Source organism: Pseudochaenichthys georgianus, chromosome 8 (assembly GCF_902827115.2).
Source record: "Pseudochaenichthys georgianus chromosome 8, fPseGeo1.2, whole genome shotgun sequence".
Classification (NCBI taxonomy): Eukaryota; Metazoa; Chordata; class Actinopteri; order Perciformes; family Channichthyidae; genus Pseudochaenichthys; species Pseudochaenichthys georgianus.
Genome location: NC_047510.2, coordinates 25173633 through 25191843, shown reverse-complemented (window position 1 = coordinate 25191843; position 18211 = coordinate 25173633). Strand labels below are relative to the sequence as shown.

At 40.4% G+C, this 18211-nt stretch overlaps 1 protein-coding gene across 7 annotated transcripts in view; it reads right to left on the bottom strand.

The window, feature by feature from the left end:
- The window catches only part of LOC117451529 (septin-9-like), a 117942-nt gene that overhangs the window by 69920 nt on the left and 29811 nt on the right, over positions 1 to 18211 (bottom strand). For 5 of the 7 annotated variants that reach the window (XM_034089865.2, XM_034089871.2, XM_034089868.2 and 2 more), the window contains one exon: positions 8551 to 9357. In XM_034089865.2, the coding sequence (XP_033945756.1) occupies positions 8551 to 9357 (807 nt within the window). Of the gene's footprint in view, positions 1 to 8550; positions 9358 to 11925; positions 12079 to 12712; positions 12737 to 18211 lie in introns of those variants that run through there. The other 2 variants (XM_034089870.2, XM_034089867.2) reach the window with 2 other exon arrangements.

Here is an 18211-nt window from a genome sequence, read left to right as displayed (position 1 = left end):
TCAGATTAAAACTGCAAATGTACGTTGTTTATGCCGTTATGAGGAGGTGATTTACAATGTTTTTATTTACTTCTAAAATATTATTATCAAACAATGTATTGTACTTTTTTTTTTAATTGAGGATTATATGGTGGTGCTCGTCAAAATGTCTCTCACTTTAGGTTCAATATTTTTTTAGAAGTATTTTTGAATGAATAATGAAAAGTAACCTATACAGTATATAGGGCTCAGAAAATATACAACTGATTCCATGATTTGGCAAGTAAATACAAATGTTTAACATTTACAATGAAATTATTTCAAATGTTTAGATTTATGTGTGCCGTCTACTATAGAAAAAAAGATGATATAAAAACAATGTTGTATACCAATTACTACGGGCCTATTTAATGCCGACGGAGTTGAAGAGTGACACTCCTGCAGGGCAAGGAAATCACACTTTTTGCTTTTCACCAAGAGGTCGTTTTGAGACCAAAATGTCTTTTAATTCTTAAAACATTGTAATACCATCAATACATTTTTGTATCATTAAGTGAAAACACATCAATAGATTAAATGAATCTGTTTTTATAAACTTTCTGTATTCTATTTCTACCTCACAAAAGGACTTTGGAAATCTTAATTGAGAGTCAGGTCCCAGGATGATGAAGATATCAGGAGGAGTCACTTGGTGCTGTGTAGCTCTGCTCCTCGCCCTGACCTCTGTGTCAGCTGTACAGAGAGAGCTGAATTCAATCAGTGATTTGAAGAAAATCAACTTCGGCCAATCTGTGCCCAAGCACAGTCTTCTGCTGCTCCACTGGTTTGCCAACACAGTTACTATTGACGATAACAATGTAATAAATCTGACCTTTGACCCAAACAGTAGAGCTTATGGCTCACATCATTATGGCAACTTTGAGGGGCTGCTGGACACACTGCCTCGGGGAAATCAATACAGGTACTACACGATTGGCAGTCTCAATCAAGACCAATCCATGCAACTTCCACCTTATGTCGTCCGTCCTTCGAGGCAGTATGAAGGAGAAAACAGGGACAGGATCATAGTTCGTGTCAGGGAGCAAAATACTGGATGGCAAGTTTTTCGGAGGATAGAACACGTATATATCACACAGCATATTCCAAATAATGCGGAATATGATCCAGCTCATACCTACAGCATCACCACGAACCTCCTGAGAGAGATCAGAGAGTTTTCTGTGGGACCAAACCAACAGCCACTGTCGTATCTCAGAAACCGCTTTGGAAGCAGCGCTGATGATGCACAAATCAGAAACACATGGGGTCACCTTGCTTGCCTTGGCCTGCTGCTGTATATTGTGCTCGGGGAAAGGCACCTCTTTACCCCACAATCCAACTACACACCGCAAGTCAGACAACAAAGCGCCTACACACCAGATAACAGACAAACTGATTGGTGTGCAGCTTTTGTGAAGTGCTGCATGATCGTTGTTGCTCTGTTAATTGGTCTTTTTATTTTGGCAATTTCTGCAGCAAGGAGATAAATTGAAATGAGAGAAATTGCCATATAAAGCAAAAGTTGATTGGGAAGAAGGAAACACTCACATGTCCAGGGGTTCTTCTGTTTTATGCTTGGTTTTACTTCTGTGTTTGATTGTAATTTGTACTATATAACCTTTTTTGTGAGTGGTGTTAGTTTATATTTGAGATAAAGGCTTAAAGGCAAAATACTTTAAATCCTCGATCTTTTGAGCTTCAAAGTTACCTTTATTAAAAATGACAGGTTCTGAATAACAGTAGGGCTTCTTCTTCTATTTGAAATGTGCATATTGGCTTTTGTTGTTTTTTTAATAATGCACTGCTTTGGTGCAGTCATGAAGCTGCAGGCTTCAGTTTTGCTCCAGCATGTATAATGTAATAGCTATGATTCACTGAGGATTCCTCCTGTGTGTGAGACGGATGAAGAGAATTTAAGCAGCACTGATTGATAAGGGAAACAGATCGGTGAAAGACTGTACGGTCTGCAAAGGACAGCCGTCACTGACATGAATACATTTCATTTCTTGTATACTTTCTGTGATGTCATAAATTGTGTGTGTTTATTCAATTGTAATCTGTCAGACAACAGATCCATTGATGGGTATGAGGATACGCATTATTTTTGTTTGCCTTGTAGTTTTTTAGAAAATCAGAAATTCCCAATACACAAAAAAAGGCAAATATGACCTCTTAGAAAGAAAGACAAAGAATAAATAAGTAGAAAATGTATATGATTACAGCGTTAAAAGTTATGGATCATAATACAAGCAGGTTAACCTCTCAAAAGTCCAGTGCCAGAGGTCCTGGTATCGTATGAAACTAGACAAAAACCTGAGGAACGCATTGGTAACAACAAGCTTGTCATGAAGGAGTCAAAACAATGTTTCAAAGTTTGGCTTAATGTTGTGTATGAGTCTGAACATCCCCAGTTCACCGCGCCTACGCCTTGAAAAACCGGTAAATTGGATGTAGTCCAAGAGACTCTACTTTTATTGCAAATGATAATGCACTGCTCTGGCGTTTTTATAAAGCTCAAAGCTGCTTTCATTCAACGAGGTCATGTTCCAGCATGTATGATCTAATAGAAATGATTCACTGATTATTAATCCTGTGTTTGATAGACATAAAGAGCATTTAGATTGTTCCGATTGTGTGTTTCATTTATGTATAATGTATGAGGAAGTAATAAGTTAACATCTTCTGTACGTTTCAAAATGGTGTTATTTTATTAAACTAAAATGTATCAGTAAGACCAATGTCAGTGTTTTTATTTTAGAATTTAAGGAAACTGGATTAGCACAAGTTTGATTTTTTTTTTTTTTTTTTTATTTTAAAAGGTGACCTACCATGCTATATTTGAACAATATATTGTAGGGCCATACTTATATAAAAGTATATAAATATAGTTTCACCAAACAGATCCTGCATTTTAGCCATGCCTCATTTCGCTCTATTTGCTATTTCCAGCCCTGTTTTTGCAGGGGCTGATTCTGTGAGCTGCAGCTGACCACGCCCCTGCAGGACAGGGGATCGTGCTTTGAGATCATGGATGTATAATAAGAAGTTGTAGTCCCGTTTTTAGAGATTTGGGTATGGAGGAAAAGAGAGAGGGTTGTGTTTTCTGACACTTGGCGAGTTCCCTGGAACACCGGGGACACATATTCATGTATAGAAAGACGTACAAAAGTGCATTTTGCATGATAGGTTACCTTTAAACCCAGCCGAGTCTCGTACAAAACACAAACCCACACACAGCTTAAGGATTTATCAGAAAGACATTTAGCATCCATTGTGACATGCACAAGTGCTTGTTTCTGCAAAGTCCAAGGCAGGCCTATCAAAAGGCCTTTATGTTTGAGTGGAAGAGATGAATACTGTGTTAATGCGCTGAAATTAGGATAGCACTCAGCAGGCCAGCACAAGACCCAACAGATCAGAAGATAATGAGTCATTGCTAAAAACTGTTGCAGACTCAGCTTAAAATAAATAATAATCAAAGGTTCCTTTCAAGAGCCATGGAGTCCGGAGCCAATTGTTAATCACAAACGGGCACTGCTGTTTGATTGGAAGAAAAGGATCTAAAATAAATGCTGACATATAATCATCTATTCTTATCATTTTCCCTACATGTGTTCAATAACCAGGTCAGTGTGAGGAACAATGCAGAAAACATATTTTTCCTGCCAGAAAAAAAGTCATCCTGCATTTGTAAACATCAAATGTAAACTTCATATTTAAGATGTTTACCTTTCAGTTTACTCTAGGAGTATTCTTAGAAATGTACTGAACTGAAACACATCTGGTTTTCAGTAGAGATGTCCCGATCCGATCACGTGATCGGGGATCGGAGCCGATCACGTGATTTTCCAAAAATCGGGGATGGGGAGAAAAAAATCTTTTTTAAAAAAAATTTAATTTAATGTTACAAAACAAAAATGACCATGTTCACGTCTTAAAGTCATCCTGAGGACTTAGTTTTGGTTTAAAATTACACAACATCATGTATGTGTTGCTTTCTTTGGGCTTGTTTTCATAGACCTGGTTGCTTATTTCTCTGAAATCTGGCAACAGAGTGGGCGCAGTGTCTAATAGTAGCAGGAAGCTAACGAGAGGCTACGTTCAGCTGGTGACTCAGGAGTCGGGACAGAGAAAATGTCAGGAGTTTGGAAGTATTATAAAATTGAAAGCGAAGGCAGTGTAGCAGCCAGATGCAATGTTTGCAAGGCAGAGGTTCCGCGTGGTGGAAAGAACAGAGCTACGTTCAACACGACCAATCTAATACGCTACCTGAGAAACAAACACCAACAACAACACGGCGAGTACACAGCGGCCACTCAGGTAACGGCACTGAAACAACCAACACTTTCAGAGACTTTTAAAAGGAAAGAGAAACTGCCCCAGAACAGTGAAAAGGCCAACACAATAACAGCCAAGATAGCTGAATTCATCGCGTTGGATGACCAGCCGTTATCTGTTACCTTTTTTTTTCTCTTAATGCATTGCATAAAGATCGGATTGGGAAAAATCGGTATCGGCAGATTGTCAAAATCAAATGATCGGAATCGGATCGGGAGCAAAAAAAGGTGATCGGGACATCCCTAGTTTTCAGTAATGCTTACAGTTCAAATGATGAACACAGGTACCTCAGTTAATATATGTACAAGTTAAAAACACAAGAGTTAGCGATGCAACTAACCGTTATTTTAAAATCATGGGAAATCTAAAAACACAATAAATAACTTTATTATCCTTTGTTAACATTTTCAAACTTCTTTTATCCGACCAACAGTTCAGAACTTAAAAGAAACTTTTAAAAATGGTATACAATACAAACAAAATCGAGAAAAACTGAAGTATTAATGTGCAGAGTGCTTGTTTTTTTTCTGTGGATAAATATGTTGTTATCGTTTCTTTGTGTGTACGTGTGGCATCGTGTGCCGTGTAAAACTAAATACGCTGATAGCTAAGCTGATAGCATTGAAGTTAATTTGGCCAAGATGTGTATATTCTTAAAACAAGGTGCTTAGTATTATTTTTTAGACCAGTTACACAGGGGATTTCTTAACTTACTTCCTGAGATCAAACCGGTTTCAGTGTCAGTAATTAGAGGAAGTGGGTGGATGTTGGCATGGCAATGGATTATGTTGACATTCTGGTCTGGAAGTGCTGTGTTGTGCCAGTGAAAAGAAATCTCCCTTTCGTAATCAAGGCAAAGTAAGTCAATATTAGGGGCGATATGAAAATGGATTTAACTGCGTTTAAATATTTGCTCTGTTTAACAAATAGAATAATCCCAAGATAACAGGAAATCAGATGAAGTAAGTTATAATTGAACGTAAATGATTCAGCCATCTAAAGAATGGTTGTTTATGTCTGTTGATAGGTCTACATGGAGCTGTATGTGTAGCAGAGGCCGCGTTAACCGAATATATTCCGTCTATGACGGAATTCTTTTGACAATGACGGAAAAATCTGAAAGCAGTCCGTCATTTTGACGGATTAGAACAAACTCAGAACAGAGCCAACGTTTCCCCGCAGCAGGGCTCCGGTGTTATGCCCTTATGTCGTTTCCAGACCTAACTATGCCGTGCATAACACCGGCACTAATCCCCCCCCCCCCCCCCGTTGACAGTTCACGAGCGTGCTCTTCCGCCCCCCCCGTCAGTTGTGTACAGACCGATGGGTAATAATGGATTTTGACGGAAATGTTACGATCCTGTCCGTCAAAATGACGGGCAGCGAAAAAGTCTAGCGCAACCTCTGATGTGTAGTGTCGGCTACAGGCAGCCGTGACAAGATCAAATATGAAACAAAACGTTCAGAAACTTTCAGAAAGTTATACGGGTTTTTAAATTCCAAAAAACACTGAAGAACTTTGGAAAACTTAAAGATACATTATGTGCTCTATGTTCTTGATGTTTAGGATGTACACAATAGATTTAGCAACATGCTACATGCTATGTTATGTGTCATAGCAGTCAAAGTAAAAAAAAAAAAGGGAAGGGATGGGACAGGAAGCTAAATTGAGAAATGTGCAGAATGAATTATTTGTGTCAGTGAGTCTGTACACATGGGGATCACATTCTGTTGAAGCACACCAAGACTGATACAGCTGCTCCCCATTATAGCCACAAAAAAAAACTAAAATCAGTGAGACAGAGCTGTCATTAGAGCACCTTGTACTTTACAACAGCTGCTACAAAAAACAACCCTTTTTAACCTTGTGTAGGGAAGAATGTACATATGTATACTTTCAGTTATACACTGAATAATTGTATTGCACATGATCACACCCACACACAAATAGCACAGAGCGCCAGGAGGCAGGTAGATCCCAATTACTTTTGATAATGAGCCCTCAAGCCACAGTGCAATGGGCCAAATGGGACAGAACAAAAACACACTGCTAGGATCCCACCGGATACAGAGCTGATACAAGCAAGGAAAGTAAACAACAGATGCTTCACCTGAAAACATTCAGTTTTCCTTTTTTAAATATGCAAAGCTATTAAAAAAACGTGTTTGGCCTGAATCTGTGTCGTGTGTACTTGTTGAGGAAATGGAAAGTCAATTGTAGTTTTGGGCAAGTCGTCAGAGCTGTGTGGTCTGTCGGTTAGGTTTTACTCCCAAAGGCTGGAGGTTAAAGAGGGCTTCTCTCGTTTTGTTTTTCTCCCTGCAGACTCAAAACTCAAACTCTCTTTAATGCACGCTGTATGTCTTTCTCTCGAATGTTCTTCCTCTTTCTTTCTGCCCGCTGAACCTCCTCTCAGTCTTTCCCTCCCTCTTATCTGCTCTGCGTTTCTACCAAAGCTTCTTTCTAGCAGCCCTCACCCTCCCTGCATGTGCACAGCTGAGTTGGAAGGTGGGAATCTGAGCCAGATTTGGCAGAAGTTGAGACTTCATGTTATCAGTGTTCCTCGCTTATTTTCCTCTCTACTGACACAAGGCCACACATCAGATATTTAGTATGCATATGTGCTGAATGGTTCACCAACATGATGGTAATTGAGAAAAATATAGGAGAGAAATATCCTCAGTAAAAGGCAGAAATGAAAGTAAATCCCTAGCTGTCTGCGAAGGAAGCACAGTGGATACTGGATAGAGAGCAACACAGAGTCGAAAATTGGAGGCTTTCTATTTTTATGTTGAAAGTTTTATGACCTCCAGATTTGGAATGTATCACCTCCCAGCCGCCTACGCCTGGATACTACACAAGTGGGAGCAACCCATGAGCACAGCTGTCTTCAGATAACAGCACTACACACACACAGCAATGCATCGTACAAAGACGAGCCCTTCTAATAGGAAAAGTTGGAGAATGAAACGGCATAAAACCACTGCATACACATCAGCACAAGTAAACACACATTTTTCAACCATAACAGAACCAAATCCAAACTCAGAACACTTTTAAAGCCTACTTGTAATTGAACACACTGAAAAGATTAAGCATGCTGATGACACTGACACATAACCTATGCTCCGTAATTCCCAGCTTTGCACATTGAGTTCTCCTAAACCAAAAAGGAAAACAAGACTATCTTAGAGGCCTGCTAAGAGCCCTAGAGGTTGCAATTAATTACACCCCACAGTAACAAAGAAGCAGATGAAATAAACATACTGACAATTTTGGTTAAAAGACCATGCCAATAATTCAGATAAAAATGCTGTGTTTGTCCAGAGGGTGGCACTAAAAGAACAGAGATGGAATAACTTTAATATATATATCAAGTTTCATCCACTGAGGACGAGGAATATCCAACAAAATTCATGGAAATTCAGCTATAAATTTGATCACCAAGATGTTGCTCCAGAGCGAAGAATAGTGGTGTTATTAAAAAAGTAGGGGTATGGGGGACAATAATGACTAAGAACAGCTTTCTCTGGAAAAGGAAAATCAATACCAAGTCAGAGGTCATCTAAGGTAATGCCTTGACTCTAGACAAACATGCAGGATTGACCCACTCTGCCCAGCAAATAGTTTATAATCAAACCACACACACATGCTTTGAACTGCAAGCATCTACATGAGATTATCTGAATTGACCGGGATTTTATATAGTGGTTAATTCAAGTTCAAGTAAGCAGGGTTATTCAGCTGCCTGACTGTAGAAGCTTTTAAGTGCTGTACTGGGAGCTGCCCTGGGTTTCTCATCATCACCCGCTCTGACCTACATTCGCACGTAGTCTAGACTGACATGCTCACAAGGACACATGCTTGTGCTTTTTATGGTTGGCATCTTGATTAGATATAAAGTTGGGTAAAAAGGTTGAAATGCCTGTCATACTTAATTATAGTGTGGAGTGTTGATGTAGCTAAATGATGGTTTTAGAAAGGGAAAAGTGTGTGCTTGCAAACATGACCCTGCATCCTTAAGTGACTCAACGAGACGGTGTGAGTGACAATCAAAAGTAAGGACAGTAGATGTAGGTTTGGTTAAACTGTCTGGAATGCCGTCTAGAGCAGAGCAGCTCCCTTCAACGCCATTTTAAACAGTTTTATACACGACAGTTTGTTTAGAAATTATGCTGAACCGAGCAGCTACTCACTTTCTGTTGGTCGGGCCGTTGGAGGCTCTGGGACTGGAGACTGCACCCTCTCCACCTTCTCCACCGTTTCCACCGTCTCCACAGTCTCCAACGTCTCCACCGTCTCCACCCGGGGCTCTGTCAGTGAGGGCAGGGGGGCACTAGGAGCAGGAGGCGGGTGGTTGTTGTTGTTCTCCACTGCACTGCTGGGCACCAAACCGTCTGACTGTCTGAAGATGGGCATCGCTGGCTTCCTGGAGGCTGCCTCCACTGGGCTGGTGACTGGGGACTGGAGCTCCACTCTTCTCTGAGGGGGCTCGGGGATCCTCGAGATTGGGGCAGAGGACATCTGGGAGTCCGTCCTCTTCGGAGGGGCGGGGGGCTCGTGCTGCCGTGTCATGCTGATCTCAGCCCGCCTGTTTGTGGAGGTGGAGTTGGAGGAGCTGTCCAGGAGTGTACTCCGATTGCTGAGACTGACCTCAGGCCGCTTGAGGCCAAAGCGGGCGATGCCGGCACTGGGCGAGTTGTCAATCTGCTTAGAGGAGACCTCAATGGACATTTCTGTGCGGCGGGATGAGGCTGTGTCAGGGTTACGACCCCCTGATAGCTCCATGCGCCTCATGCCGGTCTTTGGAGAACGTGGATTGGTGGTCTCAGAGGGGGAGGATCGGGGAGAGGAGTATTCAGTGCTACGGAAGCTCTGGTCGTAGCTCCGCTGGCTGGATGTGGAGGAGGCGGACGAGCGGAGAGGATTGGTGTTCCGACGAGTCAGGGGCGAAGGGTTTGTGGAGGACTCTGTCTCCTCCACCTCAAACGACCGCTTCAGCGCTGGAAAACACAGAACATTTGGGATTAGACGACATGAGACTACATTAGCTCGTAAACATGCTGCCTTAAATTGCAGCTAGAGATGTCCCGATCCGATCACGTGATCGGGGATCGGAGCCGATCACGTGATTTTAAAAAGATCGGGGATCGGGAGAAAAAAATCTTATTATTAAGGTATCTTGTGATTAGCATTCGAAACAAATCATGAGGCCCTGAGGCAAACACACTTCAAATAACCTTTATTGAAACAAAGCAGCTACTAGGGGTGTAACGGTACACGTACCGAAATTATTCGGTACGGGCCCTTCGGTTCGGTACACGTGTGTACCGAAGTGTACCGAACGAATATAACGTTAAACGTAAAAAATTGAGAACGTGAACAACTTCTTGGAAGTAATCTCAGGTGCTGCGTCGCAGCATTCAGATTAATTTGTTCCCATTGTGTTCAACGCGTCATAGAGTAAACAAGTCATTTCATTGGACGAGCTGGTCAGAGGGATGCGTTCAAATGTAGTCAGTGATTTGAGGAACTGTCGAAATGGCGAACGCAGATAAAGTTGAGCTCGAAAATCCTCCAGCATCATTGAAGTCTCCGGTTTGGGAACATTTTGGTTTCGCAGTTACGTACAAGGATGACGGACAAAGACAGGTGGACCGAACCAAAGCTGTTTGTCGGCATTGTTCAACTACAATTGGTTACGCGGCTGGCAATACATCAAGCTTGCACACTCATTTGAAAAGGCATCACCTGAACGTGAATATCACCGGTACCAAAAGACTGAAGTGCAAACCCAACTCCCGCTAGCATTTAAGCCTCCACCACTCGCAAAAACATCAGACCGAGCCAAAGCTATTACAAACGGCAAATATCCTTACGTTGCCATGTTAGCAAAGCGCTACCTGGCTGTGTCTGCTACCTCTGTCCCTAGCGAGAGGGTGTTCTCCACAGCAGGAGACGTTGCTAGTGCCAGCAGATCTGCCCTTTCGGCAAGCAATGTGGACAAGTACATTTTTCTTTAAAAAAACATGAAAATACAATGACAAGCAAGTCCTAATGTCAAACTGGCTTCTTAGGTAGTACAGTTCAAATACAGATGATTTCAGTTAATCGAAAAGCTGCACCTTAATGTTTATTTTTATTATATTTTATATTTATTTGAGTGAATATTCACAGTTTAATAATAATTAAAAACCCAAAACTAATAGTTTATGTTTTGTGAGTAGGCCTACTAGTACAGTAAAGTTCAAATACAGATTATTTCAGTTAATCAAAATGCTGCACCTTAATGTTTGTTTTATTATATTTTGTATTTATTTGAGTGAATACATTATTCACAGTTGAATAATAATTTTAAAAAAAATATGTTATGTTTTGTGATAATTTTCTGCTGTACCGAAAACGTACCGAACCGAACCGTGACCTAAAAACCGAGGTAGTACCGAACCGAAATGTTTGTGAACCGTTACACCCCTAGCAGCTACTGATTTTTTATTCAGTGTTGGCACTGGCAGTAGGCCTATAGAGATTATGAACCCATTTTGGAGCAGAAAGAAAGTCCTTGATACGCCATAAAATCCTTTATTCTGTCGGCTCTGACCATCCTCAATAACAGCTTGTTCATTACATTCTCTCCTCCAACACACATACACACCATGACTGAAACCTAATGGTCCATTTCCATTATATGTACATTTAATGGAGAATAAAGTATTCTGAATCTGGATAAAAACACTGTGGCAGAAACTCAAAACCGCACCAGGACCTTGTTGCCTTCATCAAAAGGTTGTGGAAAAAACATAAGCGAAAGAAGGTCAGTTGTATTTGGTCGAAGCAAAAGATGTCTGTGTTGTAGGAAAAAAGCAATATAGCTGAAGATGAGAAGCAGTCAGCGTCAACACTGATATTTATACCACGCTACGAAAAGATGCAATGTTAGCAGAGGAAGAAGAAGTACTCAGATGATGTACTTAAGTAACAGTAGAACTACCAACATGTAGGAACACTGTTACAAGTAATTGTCCTTAATATTGAAAATCTTACTTAAGTAAAAGTACGAAAGTAATGGCATCAGAATATACTTAAAGTACCAAAAGTAAAAGTACACATTTTGCAGATTGGGCCACTAAAGTCTTATTTAAGTGTTGATGAAATGTAATATCATTAATCCAACTCCGCAAGTAACTAAAAGGCATACAATAAATGCAGTAGAGTAAATGTGCACGATTTACCTCTGAATAGCAGTGGGGTAGAAGTACAAAGTAGCACATAATTGAAATACTCAAGTAAAAGTACCACAAAATGGTATCGAAGTACAGTACTTGAGTAAATGTACTTAGTTACTTTACACCACTGCACGTTAGCATGAACACATGACATGCTAGAGTCATAACATATTATTTGACTCTCTCTTAACTGACACTCCGGACACCTGCTAACAACGCACACACTTTTACCGCATGTATCTGACATTATGTATGGTGGCAATTCTGGGAAACGTGCAGTTAGTGGCAGTTTCCTGTAGCAAAGCAATCCCCGCAAATAAAAACAATTCAGTATGCTAGTCTTACCTTTTTTAACACGCTTCACATAGCTCGATATCATGGTGTGTGGCACTTCTAATTCACTCGCGAGATGAATATTCCTCTAAAGTCACCTAGTCGATTCTAACAATATCGTCAGGTACAAAACACATGCACCATTAAATGAAAAAAGGGTGTTTCTTACATCTTCCCTTAGATATGTGACGGCCGTTACCAGGCTTTTTCGCACACCTGTCATGATGAGAATCACCATAATGACCACGCCTCTAATTGATAGCGGGACTGTTTAGGCACATTTGCAATAGAGTCTGTCTGCAGACCGCAGCAAGGAGGCGTTTCCTATAGGGGCGTTTCCTATAGTGAACGACGGGAGCCGGCTCTCGCCCGCGAACGAGACGTTTTTTGTTTTGTTTTTGCGGAGGGATCTAGATCGGCATGAAGGCACATTATGCAATGTGCAATGTGGACATTATCCCGCTTATTACACATGGCCACATTCTCAACAAAGTAACGACATGACTCCCAATAATAATTGAAATGCTTTTATGGATTTAGAAAAAGATTTTATTGATTTAAAAAATAGTTTATGTATTGATTTAAATTGACATGCATCCGCTAAGAAAAGTAGTCCGTTGTTACTGTTTGAACTAACGTAACAACGGCAGGAACTGCTTCTATAGTGTTTTTGATTACAGATTTGAAAACATCGTTGCTTGCTTTAAAAGTAGCACAATTCATTATGTCAAACCTTGAAAGATATCTCTGCCCTAATGCCCTATGTCTGGACCGCTGCGTAAAAAGGAGGGTTTCTGACCCATTACTTCTTGTCCCGCTCTTCTCCCCGCTGCAGCCTAGCAGTTGATCTCAAAGCACGCTCCCCTCTCCTGCAGGGAGAAAAACTATATTTATATACTTTATATAGGTTGATACAGTAGCCCCTTTTTTTAAATAGTTTTTATAGGTGTTGCCATCTGTTTTGTGTAGCGTGGTTCTACAAGCAAGTCAATGCATTAATTGGGTGGTATCAGAGAGTTACACGGGTCTGTAAATGCAATGAAAACAATTGGCCACAGCAAATAATTTATATTAAACATGTAATTTTTACTTTTGAATACTTTAGTACAAAGGATGTCTTGAATAATTTAAGTGATATATGTGTACACATATAAATCATTAGTCAAAACAGGGCTACATTTGATTTAATTAAAAGGTATAATATGTGGTAAACTGAAGAGCCCTTTGGGAGCCGAAAGAGCCGGCTCTTCTTGGTGAGCCAAATGATCCGGCTCAGCAAGAAGAGCCGGAATTCCCATCACTAGAACAATGACTTCTTCTGCGAGGATTTATAAAAGCAGCTGGATAAAAAAAGTTAGGAAACGCCCCTATAGGAAACGCCCCTATAGGAAACGCCTCCTTGCTGCGGTCTGCAGACAGACCCATCTCCACATTTGGGGCATTTTCAAATGTTGCTCTATCAAAATTAGTATAAAAAATGATATAACATGCTGCTACTGTTTGCTTAGCGAATAAAAGTCAATATGTGAACTACAACCAGCCTGGTTTCACAGTGGGCTTTTGAAATAAAATAGCCTACTGTGGTGGAACATTACGGGACATAATTTACCGTGGTATTTAGTGTGTTGCACCACAGACCTGTTAGTGAGTGTACCTTGTCGTTGTTGTTGTTGTTGTTGTTGTTGTTGTTGTTGTTGTTGTTGTTGTCATTCTAGCTTGACAGTAGCATGTAGCAAGTTATTCTTTCCTTTGTAAACCTAATGGAAAATAAAGTGTGGAGTTCCATACTTAATAGGCCGCCTCCAACTCCCATTAATCGGCTCTAGGCCTACACTACTCTGTTTTTGTAGCTTGTATTTTTATTTTAGCCTTTCATCTTCATATTTGTATTGTGGGGTCAGCACAGTAAATGTCCCACTTGATATGCCACTGCTTTGAAATGGACAACACATGAAAAGTGAAAGATAATAATATTGTTTCAGATCAATATGATTGGCTAAATACATAACATGGATTTATTTTGTATTAAGTGTCTGAAAAATCACCAAATACTTATCAAAGAAGTTCCCACTGTAACCAGCCCTCTCCCTCCCTGTCAGCTTAATGTGTCAATGTTACATCACCAGCATTTTGTTTTTACTTGTTAAAGTTGTTTGGTAAAATTGTTTTTTTCTAGCCAAAGGAGGCTCCATGTCAGTTGTGAGGCGGACACCACCAGGCTCTTCTTGGCTCAGAGTAGAGTATGGAATAGTGAAACATGGCCTCTGTCCCAGATAAACATAAAATCCTGTGCAGGCTTCTGGCCTACAGCGAGTCTGACTGGCCAAGCACCAGTATGAGGGAAGACCCTCTTCCTTGAACTCAATGTTTTCCATCCTTCATGTGTTTCAGCAGGCGTTTGTGTCTGATATCACAGGGTCTGCAGAGAAGCAGGAAGCTCATGGTGGTTCACACGGTCCACGGGATGCAAATGTGAAACACTGGGTTAACTGTGTCAGAAAGTTAGATTACACTTTCCAATTTTCTATTGTGAATCTTTCATTGTAAAATGTACTCATCTTCAGCAGAAAGGACAGCAGTTAATGACAAGTTCATATTACAGTCAGTAATGTTAATCAGCAATGACAACCAACCTTTAATAAGCTCACAAACTCTTTCCCACTCTTGAATACACACTCTTACAGCATGCTTATAAGTCAATCAGATGTATTGCAAATGTGCCATTTGTTTGTTAGACACACGAGAAATGTGTGTTGTTGATTTGCCAGTAAGTCAGAAAACAGAATACCATAAATATACATTCCTGTGTGTTAACTGAATGTGGCAATTTTGGCACTTCCTTATTACACGACTGAATATACAAGGAAACAAATAGAAAGAAAGGTCATTGTGACTTTGATATAAAAGTCTGATTGTATGTGGTTATAGTATGCATCTCCATCACCACCTCTCCATCTCTCAATAAACTCTGTTAGCTGCTGACATGAAAACATTTGATTAAAGAAAACTTGCATCGAGCCGTGTACTCTGTTCTCCTTTAAGTAGACAAAATAAGGGCAGAAATCACTTTAACGGAAATAACTTGAGCAGTGAAAGTCTATATAATGTGCAAAGGCATATTCAAAGTGCCACAGACCACTTCAAACTATGTTTAATGTGATCTTGATATAATGACCTCTTTGCCTGGGATTGTGATAACTGTGTGGTGGTGTGTGCCTGCGCTGTGGTGACAGAAAATCCCGACACAGTGAAGTCCCCACAGACACACTGGAGACAGAGGCCTTATCAGTTATGTTTCCCTCTCTCTTTCTGTATGTGTGAGTGTTTAAACACAGCTGTAGAGTAAAGCAAACACAGCCGTGTCAACTCTGGTCGGAGCCAAACTCTCTGCCTCTGTTAACGTCATAGCGCACTGCATCCTGGGATTTGTATCATAGGGAGGTCACACTTTAACATCTCTGTTTCTATGTGTATTCATGTGATCTAGGGGTGTACCAATTCACTAGTACTGGTAAGGAAAGTTTATTTATATAGCACCCTTCAACACAAGGCAATTCAAAGTGCTTTACAAAAATGAAAAACATGATGAGGTGATTTTATAAAAAAGAACAACAATTCTTAAACATTTCCATTTTGCCCACAATAAACAGTTCTTTGAGAGTCAAATATTACATTATTTTAAAAGAAGATTCATGTTACTGCCATAATATCTTTATTATGATAATTTTTAAGCCACAATGTCGGTCTTTTAGCTGTGTGCGTGCGTGCGTGCGTGTGTAAAGATTGAATAAAACTATTTGATGTCTCCAAGCTGCTTTAAGGTGTTGCTTCTCTGAGGTGATAGCAGTGATCACAGCCCTTTTAACCAAGCCAACAATATACTTATTAGCACCAATGTGAACCAAAATTCAACATAAGTCCTTTCTCTTTAATTGGCTCTCTCTTCTCATCTCTACCTCTCATCTAACATGGAGTTGAATTCCCATTCCTCTTGGACATCCTTAGCGATATAATGTAAACTTGTTAGCAGACTGAGCTGCCAAATAAGGAAGACATTGCAGCCAAGCATGATGTTTTTCAACAAACACACAATGAGACATGATTAAACTTCCAGATAATCACATGATGATGCTACTCCGTTCTCCAGTGTAGCATTACTGCATGAGTACCACATGGACATTCTCCACGCCTCTCTGAGCATGACAGTAGATGAGCTGATGGGTCAACAAGATGTAGCACTGAAAACTACAGCTACAGTATAAGCACTACCCCAACTAAACGTACGTTACTACTACTGCCAGAAGCCGCCCTCATACAACGAATTCTTAATATACTGGCATATTGCTCCTAAGATTCTCACAAAATCAAACCTGTTTTGATACTATTTATTCTATATATTTAGCAATAGCCTTTCCATGTATTTGTTATTTTGTAATTACTTTTCTTTATGGTAGTTTTTATTGTTACTAGCAGATTTAGCTATTAAGTTTATTTCATATCAGGCCTCACAGTTTACTGTTCACCTGCCCACAATGACAGCTCTGTTAAATTACTGCTTATGCAAATACAACATTTCCTCCTGCTGCTGTTCCACATAGAAAGCATTTTACAGACAAAACCCGAGATAGCTTTCATTGTGAAATGTTTGGCTGCTAAATTAAGAGAAACACCAGTTGCAATTCTGTAAAAAAAAGCTTTTGGAAGTGTTTTTGTAGTACTGGACCACATTTGCTGTGACTATGATAGCCAGTGCCACGCGTGTCAACAAATCAGAAATAAACTTGGCATTATAGCCATTTTGACATGTGAAACACTCCGCTAACGCTGTCACGCCCTCGGAAAAAAGGTTCTGCAATCCAGTAGCAAGCTCTGCATGTCAAAATGCGCTTTGGATAACTAGAACAAGAGCATTTGGCCTTAAGAATATTCTTAAAGCCAAACTCTATTTCCTTTAAATGTCTATTGCAGCTGTCAAACAGACTTTCAATTTCCTGCAGAGAAAAAAAAAACCTTTATACAAAAGAAAAATCCTATTTGGTTTCAGCTGTAGCATGGAGTCTGATGATAACTTTGGGGCCTTGCCTTTTGGTTGGCATTGAGGAAGGTTTCACTCCACGTGTCCAACAGGGAGAAAAACAGCAGCCTAACAAAGACCTGCTGTGTTCGCTGCACCTCAGTTTGACCCTCGGGGCTTCTGGCGTCATTACCAGGATGCGTCAGTGGTGCGTATAGAGCGTCCTGATAATGCAGATAAGGACGGAGACTCCTGGAGACGGCTATCATCAGCTTCTGTCAGGAGACACTTCCTCTCATAACACACAAGCTCTATCTGTGAGCCTTCATCGTGGCATTTTGTCATAAGACTGACCTCAAAGTATTATGGTTAAGATCAATGCTTGTGTCCTTTGGCAGAAAAGAAATATTTATACCAAAGCTCTTTAATAGCAGTTTCAGTGTACTACCAACCAACTTAACAGAAATCCTGAAAGAAATCCAAAACCACCGCTAAGTGGCAGTTAGCTCATAATCACAGTTTTCAATGTGAAAGGCGTTTGAGTCTTCCCTCGTCTCTTGTTCTGTGTATGATTAAAGAGCAATTAGTGTTAGTTTAAAAATGATCTGATGTTTCATATGGCCTTTTAAGAAATAAGAAATCACTAATTTCCCAAAATGAATATGGGTTTAAAATACACTTGCAGCTCTGAACTTGGATTCGTCTTAAATACATTCTAATCAACATATCCTTTACATTTTACATCATAGGTGCTTACATTTTTTTCACTTTGTCCTACTCTTGACTGTCAAAGCTTATGTTTTTGTGATGGATTGGGGAGTGCTAGGCCACATGCAGCTCAGTAAAAAGAGGCCCGTCTGTGCTCAGATCCACTCCTCCACTGCCTGCCACAGCATTTTCACCAACCACAGAAATCTATCCCTGTGAAATGTCCTTTCCCTGGACCAGTGAATGCCCTTACCATGCTGCTCAGAGATCGACAGGAAGCAGTGACCAGGGATGTTAAACTACCAATTGTGACTCTAATATGTCTTCTTTTTTGTCTGATGGAAACAAAAGAAGCTGTTTACAAGACAGACCTCAGAGTGAGCTGTAAAAACACTGTATCAATGTGTGTGGGTTCACTCTGATGAGCGGAAAAGCCCACTGACTGCGGTCAACGACATGAATGGTCTGTGAGGTTGAAGTCACAGCTGAGGTCATCAGCGTCATGGGCGAGAAAAATCCTGTCCTCTGTCTTTGAGCCTCTCACTGGCGTCATCAGCTAAGGGTGTGACAGAGTGA